At 36.6% G+C, this 16,055-nt stretch overlaps 1 protein-coding gene across 2 annotated transcripts in view; it reads right to left on the bottom strand.

Annotated features, from left to right (window-relative positions):
• Ctnna2 (catenin alpha 2) overlaps positions 1 to 16,055 on the bottom strand; it is a 1,157,068-nt gene that overhangs the window by 35,525 nt on the left and 1,105,488 nt on the right. For both annotated transcript variants that reach the window (XM_060383518.1, XM_060383519.1), the window contains exons 15-17: positions 15,462 to 15,643; positions 7,069 to 7,174; positions 2,768 to 2,902 (exon numbers count right to left, since the gene is read on the bottom strand). In XM_060383518.1, coding sequence (XP_060239501.1) covers positions 2,768 to 2,902; positions 7,069 to 7,174; positions 15,462 to 15,643 — 423 coding nt within the window. The remainder of the gene's footprint in view (positions 1 to 2,767; positions 2,903 to 7,068; positions 7,175 to 15,461; positions 15,644 to 16,055) is intronic.

The following is a 16,055-nucleotide window of genomic DNA, read 5'->3' as shown; positions in this document are numbered from 1 at the left end:
AAAAATTGGTGAATTATTTTATTTATAACCAAGCTGAATTTATTGGCTTACAAATTCATCTACTACTTTGAAACTTAATAAGAACTGCACCATTAGGTTGCTCAGAATTGTATAAGACAACATAAAAAATAAATACCAGACAGAAAATGAGTACTTCTCAAACAGCTGTGAGGATAAATTTCCAAAGACATACACATCTTGGATTACTTCATTTCTGTAATTTCTGTAATGACTCAGAGTTGTTATACCTATTCTGTCCCATGACTAGTTGAGTTTTCTTTCTCCATTTCAAGCAGACATAGTAACAGGTAAGTTCCAGTGTATGCACATAGAATCACATAAAACACCAATATGCTGAAATAGTATATACGTGTGTATGTGTTATTTTAACCTGTGTTCACCATGGAAACATAAAACATGGCTGGTGTTTTGCTTTTAAACACAAATCATTTTTCTTGGCAACTGAAGATAATCTATCCAAATCTCTGTTGATTTTGCAGAGACTTTGGCTTCCTTTCGGTTTTCATATATTTCAAAGAAAAAGCCACATTGATAAACTCTATGGAGAAATAAGCAAGAAGCTTCAAGTATCTCCTTTCCTTGCATATATGTGAAACTATAGTGACCTCTACCAAAAAAAAATGTAGCAACTTTACCCCAATGGAGAACAAATTAAATGTGGCACTCAACGCTGGTGGAATTTTCTTGGCAAAATAATTGAAAATTTCTGTGTATGGGGTCTCATATCCTTGACTTTCTGAACATTGAAGGCAGTCATTGGTGGCTATTTTGCACAATAAATATAGTGCTTTCCAACTTTTCTCCATTTTGGCTATCAGTGAAAAGGGATGAGGACTCGTATGAAAGCAGAAGTGGGGAAGACAGCAGGCTACAGATGCAGATGTGGTACCACAGAGCAGTCAAGCTTGAAAATAAAAGCAATGAGGTGGCCCCAAGCAGGACCGTACCTGAGCAGCATGACAGGAATGTTCATAATGCACTTGATTCTGAATTATCACCAAGTTAAACAGCATTCCTCTATAAGAAGCCTTCTTCCATGCAAGGATTTATGAACTTTTCCACTAAGTCTCAAGGAAAGAAACAGGCTTCTTGATGGTGTTCTCAATCTCAAACACCTCCGCAAATGCCAAAAGTGTGAGTGATTCAAAGCCATGACGGTTTGAACTACATCTACATAACGAAAGGACAATGGAAATGAAGCTCTGCAGATGGTGACAGACAATGAGTACTGAGGAAGTGATGGACAGCAGCTCTGCCAGGGGAAATATTTGCCCGAATGAGTTTGATGGAGTCTGAGATCCACAAGGATACACTGAGCATCCATGTCAATCATAAGATTTGAAAAGTAACAAATGGAAGCACATGAAGTAAGCTGAACAAAAAAGCTCTCAGTTTCACAGGTGCTATGGACAAATGGGTACAAAAGCAGAGTGATATGAAAAACTGTACCATCACAGCTGAAGATCAGAAAGGAAGCAAGGGAGATGCAATGTTTTTGATCACTTCTTGGCCAGAGAGAATTGATCATCACCAGATAGACAGAAGGACACACTGCAAGACAGATAGCTCTTGGTTGTGGAAGAATGTTAAAGCAGGATCACTTTGGAAATGCAAAGAGGTGATGGTACTTTAGGAAGAGGCACAAAATAGCCAACTGACTGAGCCCTAAGGTTGGACTGCATGGAACAGACTTTCCAGATGGGACCTCCATGCCAGCCAGACCAGCTCTTTCCCCAGCTATGTTTTCAGTAAGGCAAGCCACACAGGATAGAAACACTTGGGACTGAGGATGGTTTATACTAATCCACATAAAGTTACCAAACTACAGAGTTTTGACTTTCCAAGACAACAGAAATTATTTCAGAAGGAATTGAACATTTGCTCACATTCATCATGTTGATAGGGTTATGTTCCTGCTCAGTCTGCAGGTACAGTGGCTGCATCTCAGGTAGCTGGGAAAAGAACTAAAGGTGGCACAGCCACACTTTGGAACTTGCAAATCATTAAAACAAATGGCACCCTGTGTAGAGAGAAAGGGGATGGTGGAAAAGAAGAAGCCAAGGTAAAGAGCCTCAACACAAACATTTGGAATCTTGCCAAGAAATCTTGATTCTGCTAAACATTCCTTGAACTTCTTACTTCTATGCTTTGATGGAAATGGTTCACATAATTATATTTTATGAAAAGGTAAATATTAGGGTGATCTATCAAAGAATATATAATCGTGTTTGATAACTATGTAGGGTTTTGGCAACAGCACATCCACCTGTATTAAATTGAAACAATTGACTGACAAGGGTTACTGATAACCTAGTATGCATTGGAACCTGATAAATGTCTCATCATCTCTAACATGTGAACCTGGTCCACACTTAGAGAGGCTGGCTCCTGAAAAGAGAATGAAAATTACCAGCACTAACAAAGGGGAAGCCGACTCACAATGAGTAAATATGCAAAAGCCCCCAATAATTAGAATAGTCACAGCTTGGCAATGAGTTTCCAGACTATGAAATTAGTTTTCTTGTGAAGAATGGAGATTGTACAAGGCTAGTATAAACATGGGGTAATTGGAAAATCAAATTGCTCTTTGTGAGCTATTGTAAGGTCTGGAATAATGGTGATAACATTTTTTTTAAGCTGTGAATCACTGTCGTTCAGTGTTTTCAACAGTACTGTTGCCAAGAATGCTTGCCTTGGAAGCACAACAGTAGGCATACGACATTGTGAAGCCAAAATCTCAGCTTACCCCTGACACAATGAGCTCTCCTCCTAGATTCTGAACTTCCGCCTTCACCTTGCTGCAGATGTTAAGCTGATGGCAGTACAAGGCAATCCGCTGAAGGTAGGCTAATAAATCCTGCTTACATGCTGAATCAGGACACTGTAAAACAGCCCCCCAAAAAGTGGTATCAATTAATAAATACTCTTCAATTTCTAACACTTATGGTTTAAAACGTTTTAGTGTCACATACTTAATTACATTCATTCTACTCCACTTTTCCATAATGCATTGGACAAATGCCACAGGTGATGGTTTCAAGTGGTTAGCTCCACTTTGATAAAACTTTACCCATGAACTCTCCACTGCTATGGTTGCATAGGACCTGCACAGTACCACATGAATCAACATTCCAGCATGCATTGGGGAAGGGCTCACAGGGTCTTAATCCTAGTTGAGAAGCTACAGATGTTCCAGGTCTGCTGTAAGGAGAATCAGATTTTGAATGACAGGCTGCACCCATGCTACAACAGTCAAACTACAACCATGTATACATATATGGACAAGACTAATTGGAGCCAGTAGGATATATAAATATATATAAGAGTACATACATTTGAAAAGAGGAGTAGGAGCACATGGAATGATGTAGAAGTTTGGGAAAAGGGATATATCATTTAAAATGCATTATATTAAAATATGAAAATTAAAAAAAATTATATGTAACAAATTATCCTTGTAAAAGGGAAAGGGAGGCTTGTAAAGATTTACGAAGTCTTATTGGGATATCTGCATTATTTGAGACTATTTTGTTAGCTATTTATATACTCAGGAAAATTATTATCCGATGGCTTTTTTTCTTTCTGGTTTTCTTCCACTTTCTCAACGTAAAGAAACACAGATATAAAAGAATGGATACCAGAAGCCCAAAACTCTTGTGACAATCTGTTCCAAACCATGGGGACCATTTAAATTTAATTACTTGGACATAAAAACTGTTTCTTTTCACTTTGGAAGGAGTTCCCCAATTCACTAAGTTTATACATTTTATTGACTTTCTCTACTTATTAAAAATTTTAGCAACATGCCAAACTCTTCAAACAAGAGACTCTCCAATAGACTGTAGCCCTTGTAAGAAGAGAATCTGATAGGCTATATTTGAAGTTAGTTGAAATGCCCAGTAAATATCACAACAGAGCCCTTCAGCCAGAGTTAGTTTTCTTGGGAGATTAACCTGCATTGTAATTTAAGTAGGTAGATATCCATTACGTGCACATGGAGTTCGACTACCCACTTCTGTAGATATTTCCAATATCTCTCTAAAACTCTGTGAGGCTTCTAAGCCAATGGGGACTGAGTAACTGAAATATATTTTTGTTCCTATCAAATGTTCAGCTTGAGATGTTTCCAGGTCTTTGTTTTTGCTCAATTTGGTATTTTTAAAGTTATATATACACATTCATATATATTTAATATGCAATTATTAATTATATATAATATATGTGTATATGTATATATGTACTCTTGTATGTATTTATGTATGTATGACATAAGAACCAAGAGCCAAACTTGAAGCATCTTATTTAACACAGAAGTATGGAACTATGGTGTAGTTCAGTGGTTATAGTCAGATAACACGCATAAGACACTTGTCATAAAATAACACAGTGTAAGAGTATGGGAGAAAGACTGACCTAAGTTTTCTGTAAGAGAGTTCTTTCAATAACATGTGGAGTTATTTTTATGACTAACCACTTACTCCACAAAAATAAGTAAATACATACATACATACATACATAAATACATAAATAAATAAAATAATTTCTTTTATACGTAACACCTACTATTGTGATGTTTTTCGCTAAATGCATTTATCAAGAAAACATCCCGCAGAGACTGTTTTTGGCTTTCTACAAGTACTTAATACTGTAATATTTATCCTACTCCAGAGACCCATATACTGGAAGGAATTAACTTTAAAATGATATCTCCCCAGAGGGCTGACAAAGCTTTCAATACAAATACCTTGCAGCAAATTAAACCAAGAGTTCTATCTCAATGGAACAGTAATTAAAAATGCAGTGGTCCGTAAAGCATTTATATTGCATGCGTATCTCAAATCTTCATAAAAATATTTTCATGCAAAATGAAAGCAACCAATCCAGTCTTTGGTAATATTCTGTTCAATTATTTAAAATGAACTAGTTAAAACATATTTTTAAAAGCAACCAGAATTTTAAAAATAAACACCCTGTTTAGATAAAACATTAAAAAATTCCAGATATGTCATAGATAATGACTATAAATATACCAGAAAGATATAGGAACATTTTTCATCTGTTTACCTCACAAATCATGCTTAATATCACGCAAATGCTCTATCTCTTAATCTAGAAATAAGTACATATTTAATGTTCTCTTTCCTCTCTCCCTCTTCCTCCATCTCTCTTTCTTCCTCCTTCCCTCTCTCTTTCTCTCTCTCTGTGCATGTGTAAGATTGTGTGTGTGTATTCCTATTATATTTACTAAATATCAAAAGTGTTTGGGGAAACAATTAAGATCCTAAACTGTTAAAAAAAAAAAACAGGAATAAAAATTGGTACTACAGAATTTTATGCACCAAAATATCAAAATATAATTATTTTAGAACCTGGGATACTAAATATTTAATGGAAAAGCTTTTCAAACACCACTCAATTTTTACTCCCCCCCTAAAAAAATTCTTCCTGAGAAGACAGAGTCACTCATTCATCTCTCTTGGCTCCACACATTCCAGTACCCACCAACATTTGCAGATCAAGCCCCAATGACTTTTCCTTGGTGGCTATCTTTGTTGCATGTATCCAGGTGGGTTTTCTGTCTTCTTTTTCTCTTATGTGATCTCTCTAGAATACTTAGGAAATTATCTAAAAAGAAGTTCAATTTAATACTCCAAAGCCTGACATGTGATGTAACCCTAACATCAGCAACAGCTACAAATGATGGTAAGTTTGTTAGGGTAACAATGAGAATAAACTGAAGTTATAATAATGAGATTTCTAAACCAGTAAATTTCACAGAAACATCTTAGTATGTTAGCTACTAGGCATAAATACAATTCATATGGGCAACTCTTAGCTGATACTGTATTTTCTATACTAGCTGCTGAATCTTCTGGTCAGAGTGGTTACCTTTCTTTCACAGGTCCATTTTTTCATTAGTATTTTCACATTAAGGCTGGGATGTTGGACAGAAAGTAAATAGAAGACAAACTCTAGTGTTAAAAAATGGGGACAGAAATCTATAGCTAGGAATCATAATCCAAAAATCAGGAGATTATGAATACCCACAGGGGAAAAACAAAAAACAAAAACAAAAACCAGCCTTCTATTTTTCAAGATCTTCAAAAGGTACCACCTTCTGAAGCACATTCATGTGCATTATGGAGTTTTTACAAGTCATTTTATTTCAGAATCTTATTTTGTTTTTTAAAATATATTCGCTTTGAGGTAGTTCAGACTGTAAACTGTTCTTAACTGCATCTTGAAGGGATAATCAGTTATGTGGAAATGTCTACTGCCTAATGTACCCTTACAAGAAATGTTCCAACAGCAAGACACTTAGAGATGGATTCTAAAGTTTTAGTTCAAGCCAGACTGAATAAAAATTGCTGAAATATAATCAAATATTCTATGTGAGACAGAGAAGGTTTCAACTACACATCCTGGTTTCCCATAAAAACACAGGTGAGGCTTTGGAGAATTCATCTTTCTGAGATTTATTTGCTTATGGGTAAAAATATGGCTGAAATTTAGATTGTCCTTGGTCACAAGAATTAGTCCAATTTATAGAAGAGCATAAATTTTCATGAATGACGGAGTATTATAATAAGATCAGTGTTAACTAATGGGACTCATCTTTCTTCCTACCACATGGTTAGCTTTTTGTCAACTTGACATAACCTGAAGTCATTTGAGAGGAGAAAACTTCCATTAAGGAAATATTGCTGTTGGGTTGACGTGTAGGCAAGCCTGACTGGCATTTTGTTGATGAGTAGTTGATGTGCAGTGCCATCTCTGGGCCGGTGGTCCTGGGGTATCTGCCTATCTGGTTTTACCCTCATTATGCTATATTATTGGTTTTCTGAATGAGGACTAGTTTAACCTGTCATTCCCCGAGACTTTTGTGCCTCTACTGAGTTAAGGCCACCTTTGCAATGAACTCGAAGCCAGTTTGTAAAATATTAGAGATTACTGCCAAATGTATTTTGCAAAGGCATTTCATGGTTTGCATAAAACTGGTCCCAGAATGTTGGTAGTAATTAATGTTCAGTCTTCATTTTGTATTACCTGATCAGCCACAGCACGGGCTAATTTGTCCATTCGAGAGCCTGCTTCTGCAATCTTCTTGGCAGCGTTAATAACATCAGATGTATTTTTCAATGGGCCTTTGCCTCTGAAAAAAGCATATGCAACATCATTAGAATTGTACTCAATAACTGGTAACACACAAACCTACCACCTCCTTGGTCCAAGATGAAAATTCTATTTTTAATGTGGTCTGTCCCTGTTGTTGAAATTTTCAAAGTTGCTTTGATTCACCCCTACTTACAGCTTGATAGTCTACCATGTTTCCTTGTGTGTGTGTTGTGTATGTATGTGTGGGGTCTCTTAATTTCATATACACATTCACATTTATCCTTCATTCTTCAACAGTACTTGGATAAGATGACCATTAGAAGAGGAGAGTCTAGTATCTAATGGTTTTCATGTTGTAGATACTGTCATGTACAACACCTCACTGTATTTGTAGAAAGTGGTTGGTCACATCACATTCACAGCCAGGAACCAGGGAATGATGGATGTGTTCTGAGCCTCAGCACACTTTCTGCATTTGTCAGAATCCTGTGCCCAGGGAACGGGCCCAAATGCAATCAAGGTGGCTCTTACCACATCAATTATCATAAGATAAGCTCTAGAGGCAAAACTTAACATAGATAGTCCTTTCCAGATGTGCCCAGAGACTTGTTTCCTATATGACTCCAAATTCTGTCAAGTTGTCAGTTAATAACAACCATCACACTTGTCTACACAGGCCTCAAGTGGTAGCTCGAAAATAGAAGAGTCTCGATTCGTTAAGTGCAGATGCATAGCCATCCATACTGTGCCCAGCACCTTCATATTATTTAACTCAAGTCCAGATGGCACCTTGAGAAGCAGTTCTTTCCTAAACATAATGTAGGAATATTTTGATAGAATTTCAGAAATTGTAAAGTTCCCAATATCACACACTTTGTATTTCTGGTTCTCATATGTTAATGATTGCATTAAACACTAGGATTGTAAATGTCCTTATGCTTGCAGCACCCCAACATTTTCACATACCATTTTCAATTAGGTGGGCAATTAAACATTATATTACTCAATCAACTTGCCTGTTTAATTTTAAATGCTGATTAAAGGGGAGGGAAATGTTCCTGCTCCACAGACCTTTAAACAAAATGCAGCATATAAATATCCACTTTCTTGGGAGCTAAGTAAAGAATAGATGAATGTGCTTATCCTTAGTTTTTAGAAGGTTAGACTTTCTAATATTCTTCCTTGTGCATATCTAAAATGCAGTGATTTTTTTTTAAGACGCCAAGATTGCTTTCCTATGTCATAAATGTGATGAGACCCAGAGGAAAGCCAATCGGGAAGAGATAACATATGGCTCTAAGAAGAGGGCAGTGACCACAATTGTTTTGTATCATTACAAAATAGAAGGTTTAGAATGGTTTCCATCAAATAAATGTTAATGTAGTGTATGCTGTTTTCCTTCACCCTAGTTCTCATTTTGGAATTTGTTTTTCTGCATTATTAGCTGAAGATAAAATAGATGAGGCTCATACTAATGTTGAAGCACACGTACAGAAGAATCTAAAGTTAGGCATTTCAGTTAGGTGTAGTTTCATTAAGTCTTCCACAGCATATATTCACTGATTTTTCAACTGGTCATTAAGCTTTTTCTAGCATGAATGAGATACTACCTATGAATTTGTATAACATGAAATGAGGTAAAGATTCTGTGACAATCTGATTCCTGTTCCCTGACAATGTTTTTATCATCTCTATGTAGCTTTCTTTCTTTTGTTATATCCTCTTTTCCCTGTTATTATTTAAAGGAAAGCTTAAATAATCTGACACTACTTTAAACTATTGAAGCGGTTTGTATTTCTCTGTAACTCTGAGACCACAGAAAGCCTCTTCTGAACTTTTACTCTGACATGATACTGTTAGCCTTTGCCTTTATCTAAGCAGAGTCATTAAGATCATAGAGGTTGCTTCATTTTCCATGGCCAAGGAAACTGTGTGTTTGCTTACATTGAAGTGGAGCTAGCCTTAATTCCACTTCCAAGAAATTCTACGCCTTCTTCTGAACACTGTGGGCATTGGAATGTGTGTGGTGCATATAAACACACCCAGTTACACATATCATAAACACAACTACATACATCTATATTTTTATGTACATAATTTTAAAGGATCTCAGAAAATGCCTCCTCATAACTTGTAAATAACTTGAGAGCTTATTGAAGTCCTCTAAGTTAGAAGTATTTGTGGATTGAATTTGCTTGAGGCTCCCATGATGGTCTTGTAGCCAAAGTGGAAAAATGGCATGGTTTTCCTTTAATCCTACCAGTAACTAGAGTTTACGTACTCATTAGCACCATGCTGAAAAACAAATGCTTAACACTCCAGTGTCTACACTGGAGGCTCAATTCAAAGTCTTGGACTTAGAATCTATGTTGAAGAGCAGGAAAGATCACAAAACTAGCCAAATAAATATTTTATGCCAACACATTCCCTGACATTCAGGGAAGACCAAGGAACACTCTCAAATAATGTCTGTGCCCATACAGAAGCAGGCTGGAAACCAAAGAACACTGATTCACAATAGATCACAGTCACCTTTGTGCTTACTAACAACAGCCATCATGAAATAGAATTAAGAAAGCAGTGCAAGACTGGCATAGCTCAGGTGTTAGTGTCTGCTGAGTATGAATAAGGCTCTGGGTTCAACACTCAGCCTTCAAAAAAACTAAAATAAATAAATAAAACCTCATCTAAAAAGTCATCAAAAGAATAAAAAAAGGAGTAAACATAACTAAGGAGGCACCAGATACATATTCAGTGCTGTATAAAATATTGCTGGAAGAAACACAAGCTGGCATATAGAAAGTCATCACACAAACATCAATTAGATGACTTAGATATCTACACATGCACAGCAATCCATATTAAAATCCTGGTTTTCTATCTTGCCCAAACAAAATGAAATATCTAAAATTCACCTGGAATTTCAAGTAGGCAATGCAATCTGGGAAAAGAAAAAAAAAAAAAAGGCTGAAGGCCTCATAGTTTCTAATTTTAAAAACTTACAATAAATGCATAGTAGGCAAAAGAGCACAGTCCTGACTCAAAAGCAGAAATACAAGGAAGTGTTTCAGTGTTGAGTTCAGAAATAGCACCTCACACACATGATCAAGTGGTTCTCCACAGGATGCTAATAAATGAGGCAAAAAGTATTTCCAACAAATGGTGATAGGGAAACTATATCAATTAGCAAAATGTTCAACTTAGAACTGATTAGTCTGAAATTTAAAACTAAAGTATAAAACCATAAGAAAAAGAATGTGTGTAAGCCCTCCATGACATTGGATCTGGCATACATTTTTTGTTATAATGACAAAAGCACAAGTAACTGAAGAAAAAACATAAGCTTGACCTTGAGTTTGAAACTTTTAGCACCAAAGTGTATTTTCAGTAGATATTGAAAATAAAACTCATAAAATAAGGAAAATATCTATGAATCTTATAATTGAAAAAGGAATCAATATTCAAAATATATACAAAACTGATAACAGAAATATTCAATTAAAGGGGGTAAAATACTTGAATAGATATCTCTATAAAGAAACCATACAACGGACAATGGGAACAGAGAAATATACAGTATTGCTAGTCACTAGAGAAATGAAAAATCAAAACCACAAAGATATCCCAATCCATGCCCATTAGGAGGAATTTTACAAAAAAAGCAGAAAATGTCTATATTCAACATAAGGGAGTTATTGCTGGTACAAATGTAAAATGATGTAGGAACCACAGAAGTGGTTTGTTGAGTCCTCAAAATATTTTAAATACCATAGGATCTCCCAATTTCTCTTTAAGCAATGACTCAAAGAGATGTCTTTTCTGTGTCCTCACCAGCATTTTTCACAATACCCAAAGGAAGAAGGACCTAAATGTCCATTAATAAATGAGTAGAGAAACCAAATGTGGTATATCCATTATAGTGGAATATTATTCAACCTTAAAACAGAAAGACATTTTTGTGAGTGTGAGACAACATGGAAAACATTATTTTCTAAAAGAATCCAGTTGCAAAAGGACAAAAATAAATTATGCCTCTCATGTGGTATTAAGAGTGTTCAAAACCATAGGGTCAGGTGGTTTCAGGGTTGCAAGGAGCAGGTGATAAGGGGTTATCAGGTAGTGCATACCTGTTTAAGGAAGAAGAAAATCTGTAGACTAATGAGACGAGTGGTTACACACCAGTGTACTGACTGTGGCAAAATTGCCTTTTTAAAAATTATTAACATATTAAGACTTACGATGTGCATAACAACCAAGAATAGTTTAAATGGCTGTTTACTATTTGGCTAATGGCTACTGCACTAAATAATACAAGTTTAAGTGACTTGTAGTCATCTGGATAGCACTGAATCAAGATACAAATAATCAAAAAAAAAAAAAAAAGAAAAAAGAAAAGCATGTCCAAGAATGTTGACAAGACTTTCAATTGAGTCTTATCACTGAAAGATAAATAGAATATAGATATAATCCTAATAGTACAGATCCTTGTCCCAGAATGAGAGCCCTTACCCTGGTGCTTCTGTACTCAGCGTCAACTCTATAGTGGAAGGGGGTTGAAAGGTATTTTAGGGAATCTTTTATCCTTAATGACAGGAGTCATTCTATTGTCTCACCTGGACCATATTGCTGGTGTTCTTAGAAATAGAATCCATTACTTTTTTACTGTATATAATATTACAACATCTTTAAGTACAGCTGACTTGTGCATAAAGGCCAATATTTGGAGTTTTTGCCGAGAAGTGGTCACTCCAAAAAGAAAACCAAGCTGGGCAAACTATTACTTCAGTGCTGTGAGCTCCCACTTGCCACCTAATTTGCATGTATTTTACAGAAACCCTGTAAGTCTTAATATGCTACAACAGTGCCAGTACATTGTGAGCAAAGTATTGGGTACTCAGAATTCTAGTTCAGAATTAATCCAAGTTTATTTTCTATAGCTTTCTTGGAACATCTAGTTTGCTAATATTAATAATGTAACTCTCTAGTGAGAGTATATAATGAGGGTATTTGCAAATGTGTGGAATCATATAAGCCCCTCTGGAACCACACTTTCCCCCCCAAAAATGAAAATGCTCTAAGAAATTTCCTAGGATTAGTAAGATGGCTTGGAGTATAAAAGTGTATGAAGCTTAAGCTATATGACCTGAATCCATGTTCTGGAATATGCAGTTGAAGGAACAAACTGACTCCCCAAAGATATCATTTTATGTCCACCAAGATAGGCAGGCATGTGCTTATTCACACACAAACACACACATACATACGTACACACCACACACAGAGACACACACAAAAACATGCACACTCACACACACATGCTTGTCACAGAAGGTGAATACATGATGAATAAGCATAGTGAAATAATTTAATGAATTCTATGAATCATGAGAAGTCAGGAAAGAGCATAAAAATGTGAGTTCAACTATTGCAGGTATACCGTTGAATTGATGGAATTGAAATATGAACGAGAAATAGATGGAGAAAGGCGAAGAAAAGCAAGCATTAAAGGGCAAATTCAAAGAGGTTTGTCTAGCCAAAAGAGTTGTAAGTAAGTTGGTGCAAGTAAGTTGGAGAGTTGTCTCTATGTCATAATTTGAGAAGAGGAGAGGGCAGATTGAGAGTGAAATACCAGCAACAACCACTGAGCTGAGGGAGAGAGCTCTTTAACTAAATCAGAACAAAGTTTGGTGGTATAGCTATTCTGTGAGCTTTGAGTTCCTTGAGTAGTGTTTAGAATTGAATATGTCCAGATGATTTCCTCCCCATGCCCATTTTCCTCCCTTTATGTTGGTTTTTAAGTGAGTGTTTTGCCCCTTGTTATTCAGTCAAGACTGAGCTGAGGCTGTCTGCATGCACCTTGGTTGTACGACACAAGAACATTTCTTGTACATGGCATTTTTTTTTTCTCAAAATGACACGAGAAGTCTGAATTCTCTGTGTGAGCAATGATACTTCAGTTTTTGCTCATAAAAGGAAAGTCAGTAGCCAAGGGATGGGAAGGGAAAGTGTTAGACACAGGGGAGCCCTTCTCCTTCATGATGAAGACAGTGTAGCAGTACCCGGAAGCATCTTTTCCGTTTCAGTAACAACAGGGTGGATCTCATAGAGATGAAGGAATCCAATCAGTGAGTTAGTCAGTAATAAGAATAAGACAACACAAAGATAAATGAATGGTAATTGTGGGACCTGCATGCCCCTTAAACACTTGAGCAGAGGAGTCAAGCTTCGGTCTCTAATCAACCCTATACAAACTTTAAATAATACAAAACGGTACTTAGGAATTTTCAGCTGTACAAAGCTACAATTACCTCTTCTTGAAGTATAAATGAAATTTCAGTAATAATAATGAACAAAGCTGAATGCAGTATGCTTAGGTGAGAGGCCACAAAGAAAGAGACCTTTCAGAGCTGCTTTACTCAGGATGAGAGTGCACAGGCAGCAGAGAGCAACCTAGCCTCCTGCGCTGTAGTTTCAGTCCATATCTTCCCATTGCTCCATTTCCACTGTTTCTGTTAGCTAGCCCATTGCCTTCAGAGAAGACCATATACCCGTGAGCACACAAATACACACACTTTCTATCTCAAGCTCATCAAACATTAGGAAAAATTGATATTCAGCAGCAGGCTGGGCACTTCATTATTCAGAGCAGCACAAAAAAAATTATTATATGAATTCTAAAGGAAATGGAACCAGCTTTTTTTTTCACTTTTAAAATGATGTTATGACTAATAAAAAAAAGTCTGTGTTATTCAACATCACTGAACAAGACCCCCCAAATATATTTATCTTCCTTGACCACAGTTATATATAATGCAAATTACAAAATGTTCTCCTGATCTAAACCAGCAACGTGACTAGATTCATTATTCACTTCAAACTAATGATATTATTTGTTCCACTGATGTTATTAATGGGTTGCATAATATCCATCAGATAAAATACTAATAAAATGTTGAAAGCAAGCAAATGAAGTCATCGTGGGCCCCAGGAAGCAATGACTGAGGCTGCCACCACCATCTGATTTGTAGGCAATTCAGACTTAAATAATGGCTTGGACTTTCCTCCTGATATTATTCTGTGTGTGAGAAATACATTTGTGAAGCTGAAGGAGACTAACTAAATGTACAAACTTGAACTTTGAATGAATATGATGACATTTAAAGCTCTCGAAGGTCACACTCCTAACACTAAAATCATTTTGCTAGAATCAAAAACAATTTTGAAAGATTTGGAAAAGGAGCCAAGTAATGTCGTTAGTACATATTTGCCAGAGGTAAAGGGTAAAGGGGATGACACAGTCATGTTCTGTATTTTATTAAAACCTATAATCAATTCTTGCCTTTCCTTATTAGAGTCAGGTCAACAATCATTAAAAATGTTGTCACCCAGGCCTTGAGAGATGGCTCAGAGGTTAAGAACACTGGCTGTTTTTCCAAAAGTCCTGAGTTCAATTCCCAACAACCACATGGTGGCTCATAACCATCTATAGTGAGATCTGGTGCCCTCATCTTATGTGTAGGCATACATGCAGGCAGTGTACTGTTTAAATAATAAATAAATGAATTTTTTTTAAAAAAGGCACAACTTATATGAACTCTGACTGGCTCTTTGATCACCTCCCCCTGAGGAGGGAGCAGCCTTACCAGGCCACAGAGGAAGACAATGCAGCCAATCCTAATGAGACCTGATAAGTTAGGGTCAATTGGAAGGGGAGGAGGACTTGGGGAGGGGCATGAGCAGAGATGAATGAGAGAGGGTGGGATTGGGAGGGTTTGAGGGAGGAGGCTATAGCTGAGATACAAAGTAAATAAACTGTCATTAATAAATAAATAAATAAAATTTAAAAATGTTGTCACCCATTAGGTGATGTTCTGAATTTCTATATTTTGCACGACTTTACATGTTCAACCAGTAAGTCATCTTCACATATGTTAGAACACATGAAAAAATACATCTACATACAAGCAGGCACATGTTTTTTTTTTCAATGGGAAATCAACAAAATATTTGCTTTATCTTCAGAATAGTATTTAAATCTACGTAAAAATAGTAAAAAACACAGAGGAGTCACCCGATAGCTGGGGTTTTATGTTATGATTGCCTTATGGAAGATAATTAAAACAATGCTAATTATAAGGAAAAAAATGAATTTGTTCTCTTCCACCAAAGAGATCATTTTGATTTGTAAATGTAAATTAATAAGAGTCCCACTTTGTCTTGATATAGCTCTTTAACGTTTTAATTAGGCTTCCCATGACAATAGGCAGTGCTACACGTGTGAGTTTAACCAGAGTATGGTCATCTCTGGGTCCCTGGGGCCTCACCTTGTGAAGTCTGTCATCTCCATCATGATCATACACATCTGCTTGGCCAGCACAATGATGTCATTACCGCTGTCATCCCACTTGGCCACTTCAGCATCCAGCTTGCTTTTTTCTTGGTGGAAAATCTCCACCTGCTCAGCTATTTTTGCTTTTTCCTCCTGGGGCAGTTGCGCCATGATGGCCTGTGTGGATAATAGGGGGAGAAGCATAACTAAAATGATAAAATCATCAAAAGCTGCATGTTGACTCTGCTTCCTGTGTCACACAGAGGCAGACTGACAAGGCTCACAGGTAGTCCCCTCACTCCAGAAGATGCATGACTTCCCCATCACCAGGCCAAGAGCACAGGCTTTCCAGGTTCCTACAGCTCTCTGTCCCCACCCTTATGATACAGAGAGATCCGAGTGCAGGCACACTGACAGTAGAATAACTTCCCGTCTCTTTGATGGCATATGTTTGTTCAAAAGAATCTATTCTTAACAATTTTTATATTTGGTTCAGGAAACTTTTACCAGATGAAAGAATGCACCTCTTTCAACACTGAAAGCTATTCAGAGAAGGGAAAAAGGAAAAAAAAAAAAAAAAGCCTTCTGT

This window comes from Meriones unguiculatus, chromosome 5 (assembly GCF_030254825.1).
Source record: "Meriones unguiculatus strain TT.TT164.6M chromosome 5, Bangor_MerUng_6.1, whole genome shotgun sequence".
Taxonomy (NCBI): Eukaryota; Metazoa; Chordata; class Mammalia; order Rodentia; family Muridae; genus Meriones; species Meriones unguiculatus.
This window is presented reverse-complemented; position numbering and strand designations above follow the sequence as displayed.